This window comes from Mustela putorius, unplaced genomic scaffold, assembly GCF_011764305.1.
Source record: "Mustela putorius furo isolate JIRA1106 unplaced genomic scaffold, ASM1176430v1.1 tig00004035_pilon_pilon_pilon, whole genome shotgun sequence".
NCBI lineage: Eukaryota > Metazoa > Chordata > Mammalia > Carnivora > Mustelidae > Mustela > Mustela putorius.
In genome coordinates, this window is record NW_025422171.1 from 1,962,145 (window position 1) to 1,982,820 (window position 20,676).

Below are 20,676 nucleotides of genomic sequence, written 5' to 3' on the forward strand. Positions count from 1 at the left end.
GGGTTGGGGTCCTTATATTGCTATTTGCTAGAGTATTTGGGGAATGAGCACTAGGTCAAGACTCCATGTCAAAGAAGATAATAGGATGTTGGGTTAAGTGTATTTCCTGTAGAATTTTGGAATCTTTAATTTCCTATAGACACATGAGTGCCCAAGAGTTGGGCAGTGGGAGGAGCTTCCCAAACACATCTGACCACGGAGCCCCAGGGCACTCACTGTGGAATCCACTTTAGGAAACACCAGCCTAAATTGGAGGATTTTTACTGAATGGCTGACAAAGGACCCAGAAGAAAGTTTTTTTTTCCTCACTCAACATGATCACTCTGAAATATATCAATTATCAAAATCAAACACTGTCTTTTTCAGAAAGACCAGAAGAAAAAGGATATCATTAGGCAATCAAAATTTTTTATTCAGAATAGGCATTAACAAAATGAAGGTCGGTGCCTCATAGATGTAGGCCACAGGGTGCTCAGAAGCAGATTAGAAAATAATTACAAAACTACTTTGCAGATTAAAATAAACTTGAAACCACAATCATTGGCTATAAAATGCAGCCATACAGAATCACACTAAAAATAAAAGGTAAAAATCTTCAGACGATTTGCTCCCTTGCTTTGCCCAGGTTGCAGGGAGTCAACAGCCCCTGGAACCCAGTGCAGCTGTGACACCCAAGGCCAGGGCATGACCAGAAGACCCCTCAGCCCCACCACTGTGGCCTGCAAAGGGGGGAGGTCGAGCTCTGGAACTGCAAAAAGAGCACGTGGATCCCCACAGCTTCAGAGCAGCTGGAATAAGTGCTTGTAATCCCACCACCAAGGACTCCCAGTGAAGAAGGACGGCAGCTACTGGGGCTGCATCTGTCTTTTCAACTTGGCAAGTCTCAGAAGACACTCGTCCCTCCACTGCCTCCTGGCAGCTAAGTGCTCTGGATCATTGGGAACTTTCACACACATGGCCTGGGAAGAGGAAACGTAATGAAAAGAAAAGAAAAAGAAATGAAAGAAAAAAAGAAAAAACAAAAAACAGAGCATGAAGAGGAACTCATTTACCAGGAGAGTAACTGTTCCTATTTATGTGAACTGTGGATTTACATTCAAAGACAAAAGCTTAGGAAACCCCCCAATTAACTAACTTTCCAAATCCCCAGAGGCCTACAGCTCCTCAAGACAATCAAGATGAGCTACCTCTTCACTAGCCACACTGCTCTAAGGTCTTCTTTGACCCTGGTAGGACAGTGGACAGGCAAAATTAGGATGGAGGAATCACCAAAATCAAAGGCAAAGACTGGCTACAAACAGAACCTCACCCATGGCTCAGCCAGCACAGCTCTCTATAAGAAGTCTACATACCTGATTAACTTTTTCAACTGTGGCCCGAGAAAAGTCTGGAATGGGTCCAAAAGTCTTTAGGACATGTTGCATGCCTTCACTGTATCTGTCACAATAGCTTAACATACCTGAAATCACACGAAAACAAGAATCCACAATATCAGCAAGAACACTACATGACTCCAAATTAAGAAATCTGTTCAGAGGGTCTCACCCATTAGTGCATTCTTTTCCTCTTGCAGACGAAGGAAAGGTATAGGGATACCATCCACCTTGGTCAGCCAGCACTGGGGAATGAGCAACCTCACCAACATCACTACTCAACCTTTGCATCAGATCCTGAAATCCTAAAAACAATGGGACCCTGGGGCCTCCGTCAGTGCCTCTCATGGACTGTCCCGTGAGCCTGTGTTCCTGTACTCACGGACTGAATACCACAGGAAGTCCTATTTTCACCAAAAATACCTCCTTCAACAATGTGTCCACAAGGTGTGTCAATGGCTTGCATGCATTTTCTAACAACCAGAGATGTCAAAGTTCAGTCGAATCTATCTACCATTCACTCTTAACTCTGTAAGTTCTAGTTACCACTTTACTGGGTGTCTACCAGGCAGGAGGTTCCTCAACCCAGGCTGTACTTGGAGAGGCGGGCTCCGGGTGAGCGCCTCAGCTTTGACTAGTGGATGACACCATCCCCCCGTCACCCACGCCAGGGGACATCTGTCCCTGGCTACACTGCTCTGCAGACCTTCTGCAGCTGCAGGGCCCTCGGGCGGCCAGTGTCTCGGATCCTGAGATAGGGCCCTAGGATTCTGATAGAGAAACACCTGAAAAGGCGGCTTGTCCTGGAGCGGGGAGGGAGGGAAGGAGAAGCCCGGTAGCTCAGAAGCAGCTGTGGGCTGTGAGAAGCCAAAGCTATTTTCTGTTAGAATCTGAGATGTGCGCTGAAGAAACACCATCAGGCTGCATCACCTCCCAACAGCAGGGCAGGCTTGCCCCGACCCGCTCTGCCCAGCAGACTGCAGAGCTCCTCTTGCACTTGTCCCCTACCCCCAGCCCCAGGAGGCAGCTAAGGCAGGCCTGCACTTGGCCATGAGTCAGCTCTGAAGCCAGGCCCAGGTACATGAAGGAGGTGTCTCCAAGTCCTGGGGCCCACTGGGGGTGGGGGCTGAGCCACCTGCCGTTCTGCTTTTGGCCCATTTTCCACATTTTTCAAAGCCAAAAAGACTGGGCAATCAGTCAGTCAGTCAGGCTGAAAAGGTAACAAGGGAACAAAGGAAGCCGTAGAATGTGCTGCGCTCCCAGAGCCTGACTCTCACCTCCCCCGTAGAATTTGCTGAGCTCCCAGAGCTTGACTCTCACCTCCCCCATGAGAACTGTGTTATGATTAACTTAAAATAAAAATGACCATCACTGGATATTCTTTTTAAAAAGGCAAAAACCAAACCAAAAACCAACCAAAAAAACCAACCAACCAACCAAAAAAACAAAAAACCTAACAAACAAAAAACAGCTTCTTTGGGGTTTAGTTTTGGTGAACCTACACTGATATGAAAGCCTAAACTCATTCGGTGTCAATTTTATTTGGCTCAAATAATTTTCTTTCCCTTTAAGTATGCTAAAATTATATTCAATTCGCTCTTAGAAGAGAAACCATTTTGAAGGGTAAACATTTCAAACATACCAATGTTTCTGACGTTAGCACCTACAATGAAGAGATGGACACTCTTTACAATAAGGAGTTTCAAAATAATAATAATAATAATGAGCTCCATTTCATTTAACATAAGCGTAACTTGGCAACTCAGAATTTGGGAAATCTCCCTACTTGTACCAGCCCTGGCCAGTTAGCCTGAATAGCTTAGCATCTCTGGAACCCAGAAAATAACCTGTACATTTATTTCCTTTTGGAAATTAAATGTTTATTTCAGTCTATCCAGTTGTTTATATAGTTAAGCAAAAGGTGATAAAATCTAGACATAAATGCAGTTTATTCCTTTTGGAGGAGCAGAGACACAAAAATCGAGAACGTTGTCAAGTTATCACATGAGAAGAAACCAGGGAAGAATTGGTGTGGCTATGAATCCCACACTCACACTGAAAACAAGCTCCCTGGAGGCCTTCCTGGGAACCAACTGCACCTGCCCGCACATGCGCAGCAGGAAATCACAGCATTCAATTCTGTACTGCATGTTCCTTCTGGAGGGCTTCATGTGTTCTGAATGAGTGTTCACCTTTCACCATCCCTGGGAGGTCCATTTTAATCTCCCATGGACTTTTGAGAACTTTTTTCCCTACTGCCTTTTACAAAATTTTATCGTTTTTTTTTTTTAAGATTTATTTTTTAAAGATTTTATTTATTTGAGAGAGAGAGAGAGTGAGAGAGAGCACGAGAGGGGAGAGATTAGAGGGAGAAGCAGACTCCCCAGGGAGCTGGGAGCCCAATGTGGGCCTCAATCCGGTGACTCCGGGATCATGACCTGTGCTGAAGGCAGACGCTTAAACAACTGAGCCACCCAGGCACCCCCAAATTTTATCATTTTAAAGGGCATCTATTCCAGGGCACCTGGGTGGCTCAGTGGGCTAAGTCTGTCTTCTGTTCAGGTCATGATCTCAGGGTCCTGGGATCGAGCCCCCCATCAGGCTCTCTGCTCAGCGGGGAGCCTGCTTCCCCCTCTCTCTGCCTGCCTCTCTGCCTACTTGTGATCTCTCTCTGTCAAATAAATAAATAAAAATATTTAATTTAAAAAAAAGAGCATCTATTCCTTCAAAATTGAATATGATATGGCAAAAATCCTAAAATACATTTCAAAACTTCTCCTGTTTTGTTCAGGAAATATATAATTGTTCAGGAAAAATATAATTGTATATTTTCACTCTTACTAATACAAAGACACTTTCTATCACATGCACTCAGGTTCTTAGGATGAAGATTCTCCTTGTTTGTGGTGAAGCAAAGGAACCAACAGAGCAGGTGTGTCCAGACCCTCCCACTTCACTTGTAGGGAAGCCTGACACCCTTAGAAGGGCTCTCTCACTTGCCCAAGTTCATGGTGACTTAGAATCAAGATCTGCACTGTGCCATGCTATTTACAATGTTCCAGGACATTTACTGCTGTCACTGTTACTTGTAAAATTTCGTCTTCCATTAGAGAAGTAGTAAAAGGAGGGTTTTACTTCATCTCCAGCAAGAATTTTGGCTTCCTTATGCTTTGAAAGAATTGAGTGGCAATCATTCCACAATACCAATTTCACTGTAAATGTCAAGGAGAAGAAACCACTTCACTTTTTATCCGGCTAGCATGTCCTTCCTTTATATTACTATGAAATTTGATCTTCCCCTATAGTTTTTCTTCTACACTTCCTTGCTCTCTGTCCCCCTGTTCAACAATATACTTCCCAAAATTCTCTAAAGCTTAGCTTTTTAGATGACTCTGAACCAAATTTAAGAGATGTTTATATGAAATAAGAAAAAATGGAGAAAAGCATTGATTCTCAGGACACCTGGGTGGCTCAGTTGATTAAGTGTCTGCCTTCTCAAAAAATGAGATCAAGACCAGGTCATGATCCCAGAGTCCTGGGATCGAGTCCCATATCTGGTTCCTTGCTCAGTGGGGAGCCTACTTCTCCCTCTGCCTGCTGTTCCCCCGTGCTTGTGCTCTCTATCAAACTAACAAATAAAATATTCAAAATAAAAAGAAGAATTGATTCTCATGAGATTAGACTTAGCTTATTTTGCTGCTTTCTAATTTGGAATTCTTTAGTTGTGAGCCCCCAAAGGCAAGACAGTGTGCTTTCTTGAACTTTCAGCACAGCCCACGGTGGGTGGATAGGCAGAGAGCCTTTCTCGGTTTGCGTTTACCGAGCAGGCACGCAGCCCCATTGTGACTGTGGAAGCACACTCTGGGTGTTCGGTTTCTTGGCATGCCCTAACTGCTGCCCACACCAGAGGAGTCTGGTTTTCTCACAGCGTATAAACCCACACCTACGTGAATTCACCTGTTTTTAAGAGACAGAGTTTCACAGAACTTATTAAGGAAGATCAAAAAGGCCCCAAAGCACAGAGCAACATTATCTAGTTCCCACCTGAGTGAGTGAGACCTCACCTGAGGTCAGGGAGGTGAGGCAGGTGGAGACAGAAACCTACCCGGGGCCCCTCAACTCCTGAAAGTGAGTTCAGCTCCAGGGCTAACAGCTCCACATAAGTGAGCCAAACCCACCACATAGGCATGTCAATTAAGAAGATTAAAGAAAAAATTAAAAAAAATTTTTTTAAAAAGAGAGGGAAAGAGGGAAAGCATCTACATACAGGAGAAAATTTTATGAGGCAGGATGGTAAACATCCGCTTGGACAGGAGATGATTTCCAGAGGATGCCGATTCTGAAACAGTCATTCCCAGGCAGAAGTAAACCCAGGAAGCACCCAGAATGCAGCCAGGAGTAACAGGGGCAGTTCTCTTTGCTGAACTAATGGTCTAAAAGCTTAGCAAAGAAACAAACCAAACTGTTAAACACTGGAGGTTTCACCATTCCATTGTAAAAATGTCTTACTGCATATTCATTCTGTATTTCTTTTGGGGAGAGTTAAAAGAAAAAATCTGTAAGAGTAGTGAATTAAAAAATGAGACCAAACTCTATATGAACAGAACAAGGGACTTCATCTGTGTCAGCCATCTGTCCAAGCATTTCCACCTGGCTTCATTCTCACACCGCCCTTGTGAGGTGGGCACTGTTGCCACCCCCATTTTTGCGGTGGAGGAACTCGCTTGCACAAAGCTAGTTAGCTTGGAAGGCAGGGGGGCACCCAGGCTGACCAGCTCCACTGACCAGCTTCCCCATTCTGAAAGCCTGTCCTTCAAGGGGGTTGCCTTTAGAAAGCAGCCAAAAGGCAAAGTAGGCATGCTGGCCTCCAGCTTTTCAGGTGCCATTCTATCAAATTAAAAACACATCCTAAAATATTTTTACCACTTCTAGATAAACTGTAGCTTTAAGACTAATAACTAGCCTGAACCTGAGATGCTGGCTTTATGAAAACAACATCAGAAAAAAAGAACTCCCTCCACACCCCGCCCAATCTTGATATATTCTGGATGACACTGTGAAGAGTAATAAACATTTCCATTGGTTCCAAGCCAGATCTTATAACAGTCTAACTCTGGTCTTTGGAATGCTCTGAAGTTGAAAACTACATCCGTCTCCCATTATCGTATCAAGCCAATTAGGTTTTCTTATCAAATCTTCTTTGTCTGAAAAATTGTTACAGGCCTCCTTCCTGTCTGCCACACTATTTGGTTCTTGAGTTTCTGGTTTCATTGGCTTCTGTTTCTATTTGTTTCAGAGTCAAAACTGCTCTCAGTTGTCTCCCTACTGATGTCTCATGATACCCGACCTTTCTTATTTTTCTGAAGAAAAAAAAAAAAACTTTAAAAAGAGAAAAACATGGTGGTTACCAAAGAGTGTCTATATATATAGAAAATGTTTAAATATGTTCACCACTTTTAAGGTTCTGGCTGAAAAAGCATTTGAAATTCTCCAAGACTTTATTTTCATGATACTTCAAAACTCTTGTTTCACTTTTATGAGGGCCTCTTTCTTTTCATTATCTTCCCGTGTTCAACTGTCATCCCACTACAAAAGCAATATTCTCATGCTAGGAGACAGTCCCCTGTTCCTCCAGTGCCTCTCAGCCATGCTCAGTTTTAAGGAAGAGTCAAGTCATTACTCAAGCACATTTGCATGATACACAAGACCAGTCCACTCAAGCCACCATACGTGTCCTTGCAAGACTACGACTGGCAAAACTGCCTTGACTTATTCACTGGAAGTTATACTTCACTAACTCTGGTGGCAAAAATTGAACTATTACCAAGAGATCATGGAATTATAAAATCTAAGTCAAACAGACTCCCAGACCCTAACTTCCCACTTCAATACAGGTGTTTCTGCCTGATATTGAAACATCCTGGCAGGTGGGCAACCAGCCCCTTCCTGGCCCATTCACCCACTCGTAGCATAGCCCTCTCCCTCAATGTCAGCTTCAGTTACTAGAAAGTTCCTGCCATGTACTGAGCCTAAACCTGTCTGCTGCCACGGCCGCTCTTTCAATATAGTTCCACCCTCACGTAAGACACAGACAGACAGAGGCACGCACTTGCACACACATAACGCGCGCGCGCACTGTTCTCTGGTCACCTTCTCCTGGATAAGCTCCAGTTTCTCAACATTTTTGTTAAATGTGGACCATGAAGTTGAATACAATATTCCTTTTCTCTTTCTACATATGTTTTACATGTTAATAATATAATTATTAAAATAATATGGCAATAGTTGTAGAAAATTATGATAACACAGAAAACCAAAAAGGTAATAAAAGTTACTTATAATTTCAACACCAGCGATAGCAAGTGGTAATGACATTTAGGTGATAGTTTCCTAGATTTTCATTCATAGCTTTTAAATTTTTTTTTAGTTTTAATTTAATTTTATTTTCTCAGTGTTCCAAGATAAAATTTATTTTGTTTCAGTTTGAGTCCCTGTTTTTCAAACACTTAAAATGTGGCTGACCATTTCATTCTTGAAGGCTTTCTCCCCTTTCTCAACGGAGCTTTCTGTTAGAGTCACTAGACCGTGGGCCTGTACCTACCTCCCTGGGCCCTTTGAAGTTGGCTTCTGGGGTAAAGGATGGGCCTGCCCTGAATGGCTGTCCATGACCTAAAACAGGCAAGTCACACAGAGAAGCTGCTCATATTTAGGCAGAAGATATGTACGGCAGAGGTGGTCACTTCCCTTATCGGTTCGTCTTACCTCTGTAAACAATTGCATCACCTTTCTCAGGAAAACCCAACTTTATCTTCTGCCGGGCTGGATGCCATGGGGCAAAGTCTCCATGACAACACCCTCACCTGTCTGTCTTTTCATTCCCACCTGAGTGCTCTCTGCCTACAGAGCCCTGAGGTTCCTGGATTCCATGTGCGCTGACATCTCAGGACATGGCCCCTATCTATGGTACTGTCCCCTTCATATGATACTGTTTCTATTCAGTTGTTTTTAAGGAAAATTTTAAAAAAAGGCAAAACTGTACTGTTGACAAAACCCATAAGACCACTGAACAGCACAGAATTCACAACTCCACCCTGATGGAAGCAGAACATACCTTCTGCGTTCAGATGCATAGTTTCTAGGGGTCCGATGAACGCATACCGCATGCCAAGGCCATCTGACATGACAAGGTCAAGGTCACTCGGAGAAACAATTCCTTCCTGAATGGGGAAAATGGGGCAGCACACAGATGAGTCCTCTGGAAAGAAAATTTTTTTGCCTTCACTTTTCAAACTAACTTTAGACTACGATCCCAAAATACTCTCCAAAGTGCTCTAATAGTATTTTCAGCAGACTTAGCATGACAAAACTATAGCATATAAACAGATCCTGAAAAGAGATTATTTTGTGAAATGGTCAAACAGCAACTCACTTTTTCTATGGCTGTAATCAACCTGCCTGTCTTCCCTTCTCTACCTTCTAAGCTGTGTTATCACTCACAGCTTTGGAGAAGGGGGAGAGGATGAAGGGAAGGGGGAGAAGTTAGAGCAGGGTATTGGTAGATATAGCCAAGAAGGACTTTCTATATATTTGCCTGAGATCTGGACGCTAAGATCAGACCCATCAAAAGAACTAAAGAGTCGTTCTCCAGGCTTTGCCTGCCTGCAAGCCCAGCCTTGTTCAGCTTTTAATGAGTTTGTAAAAATGACATTCTTTGATGAAATGCAGCTTAGAACTGTGTGTTGTTGGCAAGGTGGGGCCCTGGAACCTTCCACAAACAAGAATGGCAAAGCAAGAGGCAAGTTGTTGTATGTTCAGGTTAGAGGTCAAATTGGCCCGCTGTGTTACTTGGCCTGTTTTTTAGACAGCCTTGATCTCGCACCACTTTGAAAGGAGCAGGGATGCATCAGCACAAATTTGTGTGATCTGGTGCTCCACTGCCAGTTCCTCTTGGTCTGAGGCGATTTTCACCTTGGGCATTTCAGCTGTCAGGAGGCAGATGGGGAAGCCTTCAGATTTTCCCCCTAGTCTACACTGGTCACACCACTAGAATGACTGCAAAGTCTCCAGTTCATATTTTCTGAGTGGCTTCTTCCACAAACAGCCCAACAGCTAGGCCAAGTCTGCCTTCTGAAAAGCCCACCAAGTGTGGCTGCGCTGGCTGATACCTCCTCCGTTGGCAGCCTCGGTGGCCCCCAATTACTGGAGTCCTGGGGTAGAGGATGAAATGCTCTGCTGTAGAAATCTCAGGTCTGCCCTCCCCACAGGAGTGCATCTACCCAGCACCCATGAACAGGCTCAGACAAAGGACCCACCCCACTCTGTCACATTTGTTCTGGGTTACAGAGCCAGTCCTGTACCTTTCCTTGGTAGGGCTGTCTGTTGTCCTATTTGAGAATATGTCCATGTGGCAGAGGAAAGCTTTCAGCAGAGGGCTTCACCAGGCCCCATGGCCAACAAGGAGAGCCGTCTGCCCTCCAGATGGCCCAGGGGAGGTCTGGGCTAAGCCCTCCATGCTCAGGAAATAGAGGCTAGAGTTCCCCCTGCTGTCCCTCCTCCTCCTCTGGGGTCTCTGTGACATTTCTGCTTTCCAGATTTCAAAGTCACCCATGAGGTTGAGAGAGGAAGGCAATTTGTACCCTCTAACTCGATCACCTACATCAGCTACTGGGGGAAAAACACAAGTGCTCAGGTCCAGGGGTATGTTTGGGTGACCAATGGTGATGTTGGAGTGGGGATCAGAAAGGGGATGGAGCCAAAAAACCAAGAAGACAGAGCCACCCACAAAGGGTGTGTGACTGAGAAATTTCGAGAGAACTACCTTCCATCTGGGCACATGCACCCGAAAGTTTATATCAGCAATGTCCACAATAGCCAAACTATGGAAAGAACTAGATTTCCATCAACAGATGAATGGATCAAGAAGATGTGGTATATATATACAATGGAATACTATGCAGCCATCAAAAGAAATGAAATCTTGCCATTTGTGATGAAGTGGATGGAACTAGATGGTATTATGCTGAGCAAAAAAAGTCAATCAGAGAAAGACAACTATCACATGATCTCCCTGATATGAAGAAGTAGAGATGCAACATGTGGGGTTTTGGGGGTAGGAAAAGAATAAATGAAATAAGATGGGATCGGGAGGGAGACGAACCATAAGTGACTCTTAATCTTACAAAACAAACTAAGGGTTGCTGAGGGGGAGGGAGTTCGGGAGAGGGTGGTGGGGTTATGGATATTGGGGAGGGTATGTGCTATGGTGAGTGCTGTGAAGTGTGTAAACCTGGTGATTCACAGACCTGTACCCCTAGGGATAAAAATACATTATATGTTTATAAAAAATTTTAAAAATTTAATTAAAAAAATAAAAATAAAAAATAAACTAAAAAAAAAGAACTACCTTCCATCTATCTTTGTGTGTATGAGATAAACAAAGATGAGTACAAACTATACATAAGTGGTTTAAGGATAATTACAAAGCCTACCCCACCCCTAACGCACCAACACCACCATGCCTGTCTTCCCAACTGTATCCTCCTTCCTCCTTCGCAGAGACAAACATCCAGATTTTTTAAGAACCATTTTTCTACTTTTAAGATTTGCCATCTATGATTACATTCCTAAACCACAGTTCATTTTATGCCTATTTTTATCTTCTTGAGAATGGACTCACATTCTTTTGTGACTTGCTTCTTTCAATCAACTTTATGCATTTAAGATTCACCTGCATTATGCACAGTTGTAGTCTGTCTGCTCTTGTTGAGGTATAAAATCATAGTTTACTTATCCATCCTACGGTTCATGAATATTTGGGAATGTTCTTGTTCCAGGCTCCCGGAGCACACATGCAAGAGGAGAAGTGCTGTCCTAGGGCACAACAGCTTCAATGTTACAGGTTAATGCTAAGTGCTTTCCAGAGTGGTTGCACCCACACACACTGCCTCCAGCTGCATACATGAGCTCCCATAGCTCCCCAGCCTCTCAACGCCTGATGGTGTCCCACTCACAAAGTGTGATTAGTCTGCTAGGCTCTCATGACGTCTCACTGGGTTTCCTACTTCTCTTAAATCATCGCTACTATAAGTTCATTTGCTCTCAAGGAGAGCAAATTAATTTATTCTGCTTACTCAAATGCTGACAGGTTTTGCCCCCTTCGCTTCTGATAGCAAAGTTTTAAGTGGCGAGGGGGCAGCAACAAGGAGAAAATGGTTTATACAAAGTCTACGTAGTGTCCAAAGCTATCAAGAAAGTAATTTTCAAAGGCATTCCTGTCTTCCTTTCCCTCCTCACCAAGCTCTCAGCGCCACAAGGATGGCTTCTGGTCATCTCTCCAGGCTGCCTAAAGGCATTTGCCATGGCATTCCTGAACGCTGTGAGCTCTGGAATGCCATGAAAGGCAGCCAGGCAGGGGCTCTGCAGACCCGCCCTCACCCTGGCTCTCCCTAAGGTTCCAGGTCAACACCCCAAACAGCCTTAAGTTTCCATACGGTGCTCAGATTGTAAAGGATGCAAATATAGAAGGCATCCTAATAGTGCCATGCTATTTGCCAAGGCTTTCTTCTCTAATTGTGTTCAGTATGTTTAGAGCTGACTTCAAGATACCCCAGAAGTGAGCCACCCAAGAGCAAAACTTTTGATCTGTAAGTATGTAAGCTAACAATGACCCTGGCTAAATAAAGCCTTAGCAGGATCCTCCACCTCTGTCACCATGTGGAGGAGGAGCCACACTTTCCTCCAATTCCCAAATATTGTGACCAACTCTGTTTTATCAGTTACTATTCAGTAGCTGAACAAGTGAGAAGAAGGAAAAGTTTTAGTATCTTTTCTTCCTAATTCCTTCTTTCTGCCCCATTTGGATTTTCTGAAGTAGATTCTCTAGGCTTGAGGTTTTGCCCAGAAGTCCACGCAGAGAAAAGAAATGGTCCTAAGTAGTAATGAAGCCAGGATGCTCTCTGGTCTGGGTTTTGAGTTTACCCCTGCGGCACTCAGTGCTGAGGCAAAGGTTCGCGATTAAGATATTCTGCAGCTCAGACAGCTTCATTTTGCTGTTAAGCTCCACTCCACCCAATCCTGTGACATCTGTGGCCCTCATGCTAATATTATCAGTAATAATCACAATTAGTGATCACAGAGGCATAACAGGTAGAAACAGGCACTTGAGTTGAACACACTGGTCATCGATTCCCTGGAAACAGATCCTACACCTCATGCTTGTTTGAAGACTGAAACTCTACCCACTCCAGTGTGTCTCTGGTTCACTTAACATTTGCAGTACAGCTATTAGTATTTCCTCCATTTTGTGGCCAAATTCTCAAGTCACACATACTAAGAAAAGCCCCAAGTGGTTAAAAAGATTCCGAAAACTCATAGAGCGCAACAAACACTAGATCACCCTTAGTTCAAACCCTGGTTTGCATCATGTCCTGAAAAATCATTCAGCAAGGAGAGGCCAGCCCAAGTGGTAAGGAATCCCCTTTATTGAAACCTTCTTTTCCCTAGTCCCCTTACCTAAAACCTAAGACTTCCTAGGAGCAACCAGCACACACACTGGGTACCTTGCCTGCTGGGAATGTGTGCCCATCCTGGGGTGGGAAGGCAGGACGGCCATCTATGAGTAAGGGCCAAATGCAAGACAGTTCATAAAGTACTCAAACTCCTGTGATAGAAGCTTGAAGTATAATTAAAGGTTGGGGATGCATCAGGAGGGGTCCTACCAGATAGAGACGGCTAGTAGGTTATATATACATAAAGAGATTTACTTCAAGAGATTGGCCTATGTGATGGAGGGCATTAACAAGTCTGAAATGATGATGGTAGGAACCTCCATTCTGCCCTTAAGGCCTTTCAATTGATTAGATGAAGCCTGCCCAGGGTATTAAGAATAATCTCCTGTACTTAAAGTCAACTGAGTAGATGTTAACTAATCACATTTATCAAATGTCTTTAAAGCCACATCTAGGCTGTTTAACTGAATATCTGGGCACTCTGTCCCAGCCAGCAAGACCCTCACAGTGGACAGAAGTTCAGAGCACTGTCCTCCTTTTCAGGTATCTTGGATCTAGCCCTTTATTTGTGGAAGAGAAGGCGAGAAGACACATCAAATGGCCAACAACAGGCAAAACGTTGATCTGGTGTTTAGGACACGGAAGAAGGGGTGGGGGTTCTGGCAAATTTAGAGATGCAGTATTGATGGATGAATCTCCTGGGACTATTTCCCCTATGGATTGCCAGCTACAAAGAATTATTCTTCCTTCTTTCTGATCCTCCCATCCTCTTTTTCGATTTTCTGATTCGATTCATGTATTTTTGGCATGCCCTCATTTTCACTTACTTCCCTCATCTTTCTTCATGCCCTCCTCCTTGTCCACTTCTCTTTTACTCTTTCCCAGCTTTTGATCTTCTATTTGGTTTTGCTCTATTTTTCACCACACTTAAACCTGAATTTTTAGGTTTTTCTTGTACAAATACTGCTCTAACTTGACTTCCACCATCGCCACCAGGAATGCAGGCTTGCTACCCAGAATCTGTACTAAGTCCTTCCACCCCTCCCCAGCCAGAGCTGTTTGAGCTTCAGTGCACTGTCTCAACTGAGAAACGGGAGCCAGAAACAGTTTCATCTTCGGAAAATGTCAGATAATGAAATGCAACAAACAAGGGCACGAAGGTGCCACTGGTGTTGGGTATCGATCTGGTCAGAGACCAGGGACCAGCAGTTACAGGGAGAGCCCACCTCAATCTCTAGAGTGAGGACGGAACAAAGTTAAACTTCAGTGAGCTCCCCTCTCCCCACCACCCCTGCAAAGACGTTTCAGGGATAGGCTACATGAGAATAATCACTGAGGCAGAAATAATTCAAGTATGAGTGAGGGGTCTGGGACTCTTTTTTAGAAACATCCAACTCTGGAATCCTGGCGAATGACAGAGAAAGTAACAGAGTTACAGATTTTGAAGTATAAATTAAGAACTATCATGATGGTTCACAGCATTTCTCATGAGAAACAAACTAGAACCATGAGTTAGTTCCCTTCATTTACATATTACATAGTTTTGTTTTCTATACACTTGGACAAGTATTACTTCTCCTCCACGCAGCATGAAACTGGCTCCAGAGCAAGAGGAGGAAAGACCTGCTCCAACCGCCCCCGCCCACGCTACCTTCCAGGGAGAAGGTGAAGCAAACGCAAGATTTTAATAAGAAAGAAAGAAAAGACTGCTCAGTGCAGCCCCACTACTACTCAAAGGCTTGTGGTCAGGTTTGTGAGCTGCTCGGCTTCTTGCCAAAACCTGTAAGTTTTCTGAGAAGCAAGGCAAAAACATTCCTACAGAATGACTCAAGCAAATTTTGCTAACTTGTGGAAGAGCTGATTGAACACCACATGGCTGATGCAACAGGACACTGATTCATAAAACACCCATTGTTCAGAGACTGCTGAGAGGGCGCCCAGGGGAAAGGAGATGAGAAGAACACAAGATGCACTGTACCGGGGAGGTGGTGGGATGTGAGCCCACGAGTACGATGGATGGCAAAAGACATGGGTCAAATCCTCTGATGGCGTCTTTGCTACAACTGGCAGGTGGCAAAGACATTGTTCCTCTCTGACAGGGAGATCGCACTGCCAGCAGTTATGCTATGAAAAGTCCCAGAAGAAGAGACTAATGGCAAGGATGTTCATGGAGGCATTAGGGTGACAGAAAACTTGGAAGTATCTTAGAACAGTTGACAATAGGGGAAAAAATTGATTTTTAAAAAAAGATCAACTAAAAGAAATATTAAGCCATTAAAAATGGAAACTTGAACAGTATGGTACCGGCACAAAAACAGACACATAGATCAATGGAACAGAATAGAGAGCCCAGAAATAGACCCTCAACTCTATGGTCAACTAATCTTCGACAAAGCGGGAAAGAATGTCCAATGGAAAAAAAGACAGTCTCTTTAACAAATGGTGTTGGGAAACTTGGACAGCCACATGCAGAAAAATGAAACTGAACCATTTCCTTACACCACACACGAAAATAGACTCAAAATGGATGAAGGACCTCAATGTGAGAAAGAATCCATCAAACTCCTTGAGGAGAACACAGGCAGCAACCTTTTCGACCTCAGCCACAGCAACTTCTTCCTAGGAACATCGCCAAAGGCAAGGGAAGCAAGAGCAAAAATAAACTATTGGGACTTCATCAAGATCAAAAGCTTTTGCACAGCAAAGGACACAGTCAACAAAACCAAATGACAACTGACAGAATGGGAGAAGATATTTGCAAATGACATATCAGATAGAGAGCTAGTATCCAAATTCTATAAAGAACTTATCAAACTCAAAACCCAAAGAACAGATAATCCAATCAAGAAATGGACAGAAGACATGAACAGACATTTCTGCAAAGAAGACATCCAGATGGCCAACAGACACATGAAAAACCAGTCAGAATGGCTAAAATTAACAAGTCAGGAAATGACAGATGTTGGTGAGGATAGGGAGAAAGGGGAACCCTCCTACACTGTTGGTGGGAATGCAAGCTGGAGCAACCACTATGGAAAACAGCATGGAGGTTCCTCAAAAAGTTGGAAATAGAGCAATCATACTACTGGGTATTTACCCTAAAGATACAAATGTAGTGATCCAAAGGGGCACGTGCACCTGAAAGTTTATAGCAGCAATGTCCACAATAGCCAAACTATGGAAAGAACCTAGATGTCCATCAACAGATGAATGAATCAAGAAGATGTGGTATATTTATACAATGAAATAATATGCAGCCATCAAAAGAAATGAAATCTTGCCATTTGTGATGACATGGATGGAACTAGAGGATATTATGGAGCAAAAAAAGGTCAATCGGAGAAAGACAACTATCATATGATCTCCCTGATATGAGGAAGTGGAGATGCAACGTGGGGGGTTTTGGGGGTAGGAAAAGAATAAATGAAGTAAGATGGGATTGGGAGGGAGACAAACCATAAGTGACTCTTAATCTCACAAAACAAACTGAGGGTGGCTGGGTAGAGGGGAGTCAGGAGAGGGTGGTGGGGTTATGGACTTTGGGGAGGGTATGTGCTATGGTGAGTGCTGTGAAATGTATAAACCTGGCGATTCACTGACCTGTACCCCTGGGGCTAATAATACATTATATGTTAATTTAAAAATTTAAGAAAAATGAAAACTTGAGAAAAGTATTCCTTTAAAAAAAAAAAAAAGATTTATTGATTTGAAAGAGCATGAGCACTTATGGGCACAAGTTGGGGGAGGGGGAGAGAGAGTACCGAGCAGACTCCGAGCTGAGCTGAACTCGGAGCTCGATTCCAGGGCCCTGAGATCAAGACCTGAACTGAAATCAAGTGTCAAATGCTCAGCTGACTGAGACACCCAAATGCCCCTCAGGGAAGGCGTTCTTAACAGAGAAAAGATAGGAACATAGTAAAATAAAAGCCGTTGACTGCTTTAGGGTGGGGGAAACACAGGTGGTCTTTTTTCCCTTTGAATATTCTTCCAATTAAAATGTTTAAATGGAAACAAATTAAAAACAGGAAGGGAAAGAGAGAAGAGACTTTGTCCCACTACAAGGGATGCTCCAGAACTCTTTAGCCCCAGGTGGTAATAACTGGCTGGTATGTTTTTTCTTACTGTGCCATGGGTATAACAATGCTTTCAGGGAGAAAAACAATATATTACTGAGTCTGAGAGGAAAGGAAAAGTCTTGACCTGAAAACAAACACAGCAGAAAGAATGCACCCTTCCATGCAAATGTAAGTTTACTGCAGTCCACGAGGGCAGTGGAGCCTTCACTGGGAGGTTCTCAGGGGACAAAGTTTTCACAAAGAGGTTTGCACCAGGAATATAAGCACACCCTCCAAAACCAGAAGAACAACATGGCCCCATCTCTGCCTGCCCCTCCTTTGTAATTCTAGCAGAGCTTGCAGCCCTCGTGGCCCCAGGTCACGAGTGGTCCTGCTGGCCCACTTCTGCCTATCTCATGGAAGGCAAAGGAGACCAGGCGACAAGGCTGCACAGTTTCACTTGCAGCCTCTCTTCTCTGCCTCTTCTTCTGGGGACCCCTTCCCTACCTTCCTCCTCTGTTTCAGGGGCCCTTTCTTGCTGCCTATTAACATTCCAACTCACCCTGGAGGAACTGAAATCCATCATTTATACGGATCAATTACCTGTCGGTGACGATAAGGAGTCAGGAGTTAGAGTAAGAGCATTTTCATTTCGCTTTATTTAAGGGTTATTCAAATACTAGCACTGAAGTTTTTACTTGAAACACAATTGAAGAAATCCAAGCATGCCAAGCAGGTTTTAAAAAATTGAGTGGTTAACATTTTCTTTACGTTTATCTGTTAACAGGGTCTGGAGAGGTCTCCAAAATGTTAAATCAGTAGGAGCTCTCCTTTCAACAGAGTGTTGTTGCCGGCCAATGTGGCCACTCAGAAAGTAACCTCCCATAAAACAGTAAATCCTATCACTTCTTACAGACCCTCAGGACTAGAAGGAACTCTAATTAACTGATGATTCCCAGCCAGCAACTACGACCTTCAGAAGAGAGAGAATTGCCATTTCCTCAGGGGCTTCCATCGTCCCTGGACGGCTGTGGGGAGAAATTCTTCAGTGTGTGCCACAGCCGAGTCTAGCTGCTCATCAGTCAGGTGGAAGCCCGGGAACACAGGGCCAGCCTGTACACAGGCAGCACACAGACCTCGGCTCCAGTGTGAAGCAGGAGGAGCTGGGCAAACATGCCAGATGCTGTTTGTGCCAAAAGCCACCAGCCTGCAGGCAGCATCCCAGCAGTCCATCAAGGTATTGTAACACACCTTGAGCGCTATCTGGATTGAGTCTGTCCAACCAAATGGCCGACTATTGCCTCTGAATGGCGTCTACTTAACTTCCTTCTCTCCCAGGGTCGGTGCTGGACACAAAACACTTGCTGAGCCATGGCTGTAGGCTCTGGTACAGTTCTGGGGCTTCTTAGAATGCCAAGATACTCAGTGTCCTTTCAGGGCTGCCCTACAGACTAAAAGCACGGCCTTCTCTTGGTATCTCTGACCAGAAGGCCATGGACAGGAAGCTCTCTGAGCTTAAAGCCAGTGTGAAAGGAGGTCTCAACTAATTGGGAAGATGGTCCTGGTCAAGGAGGTGACACACCTGCTCCAAAAGCCCTATGCTCCCTACAGGTGGGCCAGCGGAGTCCTTGCCCTGAGAAACAGGATAGCAATGAGGAAAAGGACAGTCATGGATGGGTCCATGACAGCCTCTAGGAAACCTCCACAGGGTAAATGAGCTAGAAGAATTAGAGTCAAGAGAACTCTTTGGTGTCCTCAAGTGGTGATGAACTTGCTGCAACAGAGAGGCTGACCCCAGGCTTTGGAAGGCAAGAAAGACAGAGGCCAGGTGGGCACGGGACAGTGGACCCAGGGTGTGTGAATAAGATGGAAAAGTGAGTGTGCTTCAGGTGCTGGAGGAGTGGGAGACAGTTTCCCTCATCATACCAATGTCTGGGCTATATTTTCAGGAGGTACAATAAATAATGTAGAAATGGCAGAAAAATATCTTAAGAAAGAGTTGTGCTGGGTGAATTTTGCCTTGGTGATAAAGAAAAAAGAAATGCAGAGCAGAATAGGGAACAGTGGAGATGAGAAGCTGGAGGACTCCATGTATGCCTCACCTGAAGCGGAGCAGATAACACAAAAGAAGGAAAGACAGCATGAGGCAGGCAAGGGCAAGGGAAGGCAGTGGACAGGAAGTGAGGGGAAACATGCCTTCCCTGTATGATGCCAGGAGACCTGCCCAAGCAAGGCTGGTCCCTGAAGGGAAGCCCAGCCCAGGAATGAAACAGGTAGAGAGAATTGGGGCACCTGGTAGCTCAGAAAGTTAACTGTCTGCCTTTGGCTCAGGTCATGATCGAGGGTCCTGGGATCAAGTCCAGCACCGGGCTCCCTGCTCAGTGGGGGGCCTGCGTCTCCCTCTCCCTCTGCCACTCCTCCGTCTTGTGCTCTCTCTCTCTGTCAAATAAATAAATAAAATATTCAAAAAAAGAAACAGGCAGATGGAGGTGGCATCACTTCCGGAAGAACATGAGGCTCAGAGCAGGGTAAAGAAATTCCCAGATCCCAGAGTTCAGGGAACAGAGCTGCTGCAGGCTGGTTCTTTTCAGTCACAAGTAGGTTCCGTCAGACATTTTATACATTATCTCTTTAATTAAAAAAAAAAACACTAAATTGTTAAGTTTAAATTTTAAAACATATAAAATGTAGAAAACCCTACAGTTGAAGGTACAGTGTGGAGGGCAGGAGCTTGGGTCTTTCTTGAATCCTTTAGCTTCCCTTTACATGACCCACACTCCTACGTGACTCTTCTTGCCAAGTACACAGACATCGCCAATGTCTGAACCGTAATATTTTGCTTAATCAAGCCTCAGCTTTTTCCCCCTGGACACATTCCAGGTTAACCATAGCCTGGAGCAGCCCACAGCATTTCCAACACCTTCCCTGCAAAGAAAAGCTTCTAATATAACCCTACCTTTCAAGTGCCTGTAAGCAACTACTTTGAACATGCTTTTTCTTGTCGAGCCTCTCAAACCACAAGACTACTGTTGCCTTCCCGGATCCTGAAGCCAGTGAAACAAGTGCCTTAGCTTCATTCTGCCCCATTTTCTTCTTTACAGCCTCACTGGTCTGTCTTGTACTGTTTCTCTTCCAGAGAGAAGGCTGAGTGATTGGCAGGGAACATAGTTCCTCAGTCACAGGGTAACTACTCATGGGGACGTTTTATGGAAAAGAGCAGTCAGTGAAATGCTGGGTCTCCCCAGGCTGTCAGAAAACTAGGGGCCACAAAGTAGCCTACTGTCCGATATGCGTTTCTTCTCCAAATGCTGATTATGTGGGAAGTAAACTTCCTGAGGATTATTGTAAACTTGGAGAACTGGCCCTGCACTAACACTGGCTTATTAAAGGAGAGAAGAAATCACCTCCACATGATTGCAGCACATGTGAGAGAAATATAAGAGATGGTTATAGTAGTAAAATTATGATTTCAGGTCATCTTTGCCCCTAAAATATGCATTCGTCCCTTTCTGTTCCTTGTGTCACCTCCCATTACATAGGAGAGCTTGCTGTACATTCTAATTTAAGTGTAGCAGTTCCTGAGGAAGCAGGCTGTTCATTCATCTGGCCAACTCAAGCCCAAGTGCACGCTGCACAGGTACACAAGATTTGCAAGTATGAGAAGCCTGCTTATTCCCGGCTGTTACCCCGGAGGGACCCACTGGTGTTCACACAGGCCCATGACTAATAGGAAAACCCGGC

General features: G+C 44.3%; 1 protein-coding gene across 3 annotated transcripts in view; it reads right to left on the minus strand.

The window, feature by feature from the left end:
- Nucleotides 1-388: 388 nt before the first annotated feature.
- CRYL1 (crystallin lambda 1) overlaps nt 389-20,676 on the minus strand; it is a 151,147-nt gene continuing 130,859 nt past the window's right edge. For all 3 annotated transcript variants that reach the window (XM_004778259.3, XM_004778260.3, XM_045072397.1), the window contains exons 6-8: nt 8,485-8,590; nt 1,353-1,459; nt 389-959 (exon numbers count right to left, since the gene is read on the minus strand). In XM_004778259.3, the coding sequence (XP_004778316.1) occupies nt 846-959; nt 1,353-1,459; nt 8,485-8,590 (327 nt within the window). In that variant the 3' untranslated portion in view covers nt 389-845. The remainder of the gene's footprint in view (nt 960-1,352; nt 1,460-8,484; nt 8,591-20,676) is intronic.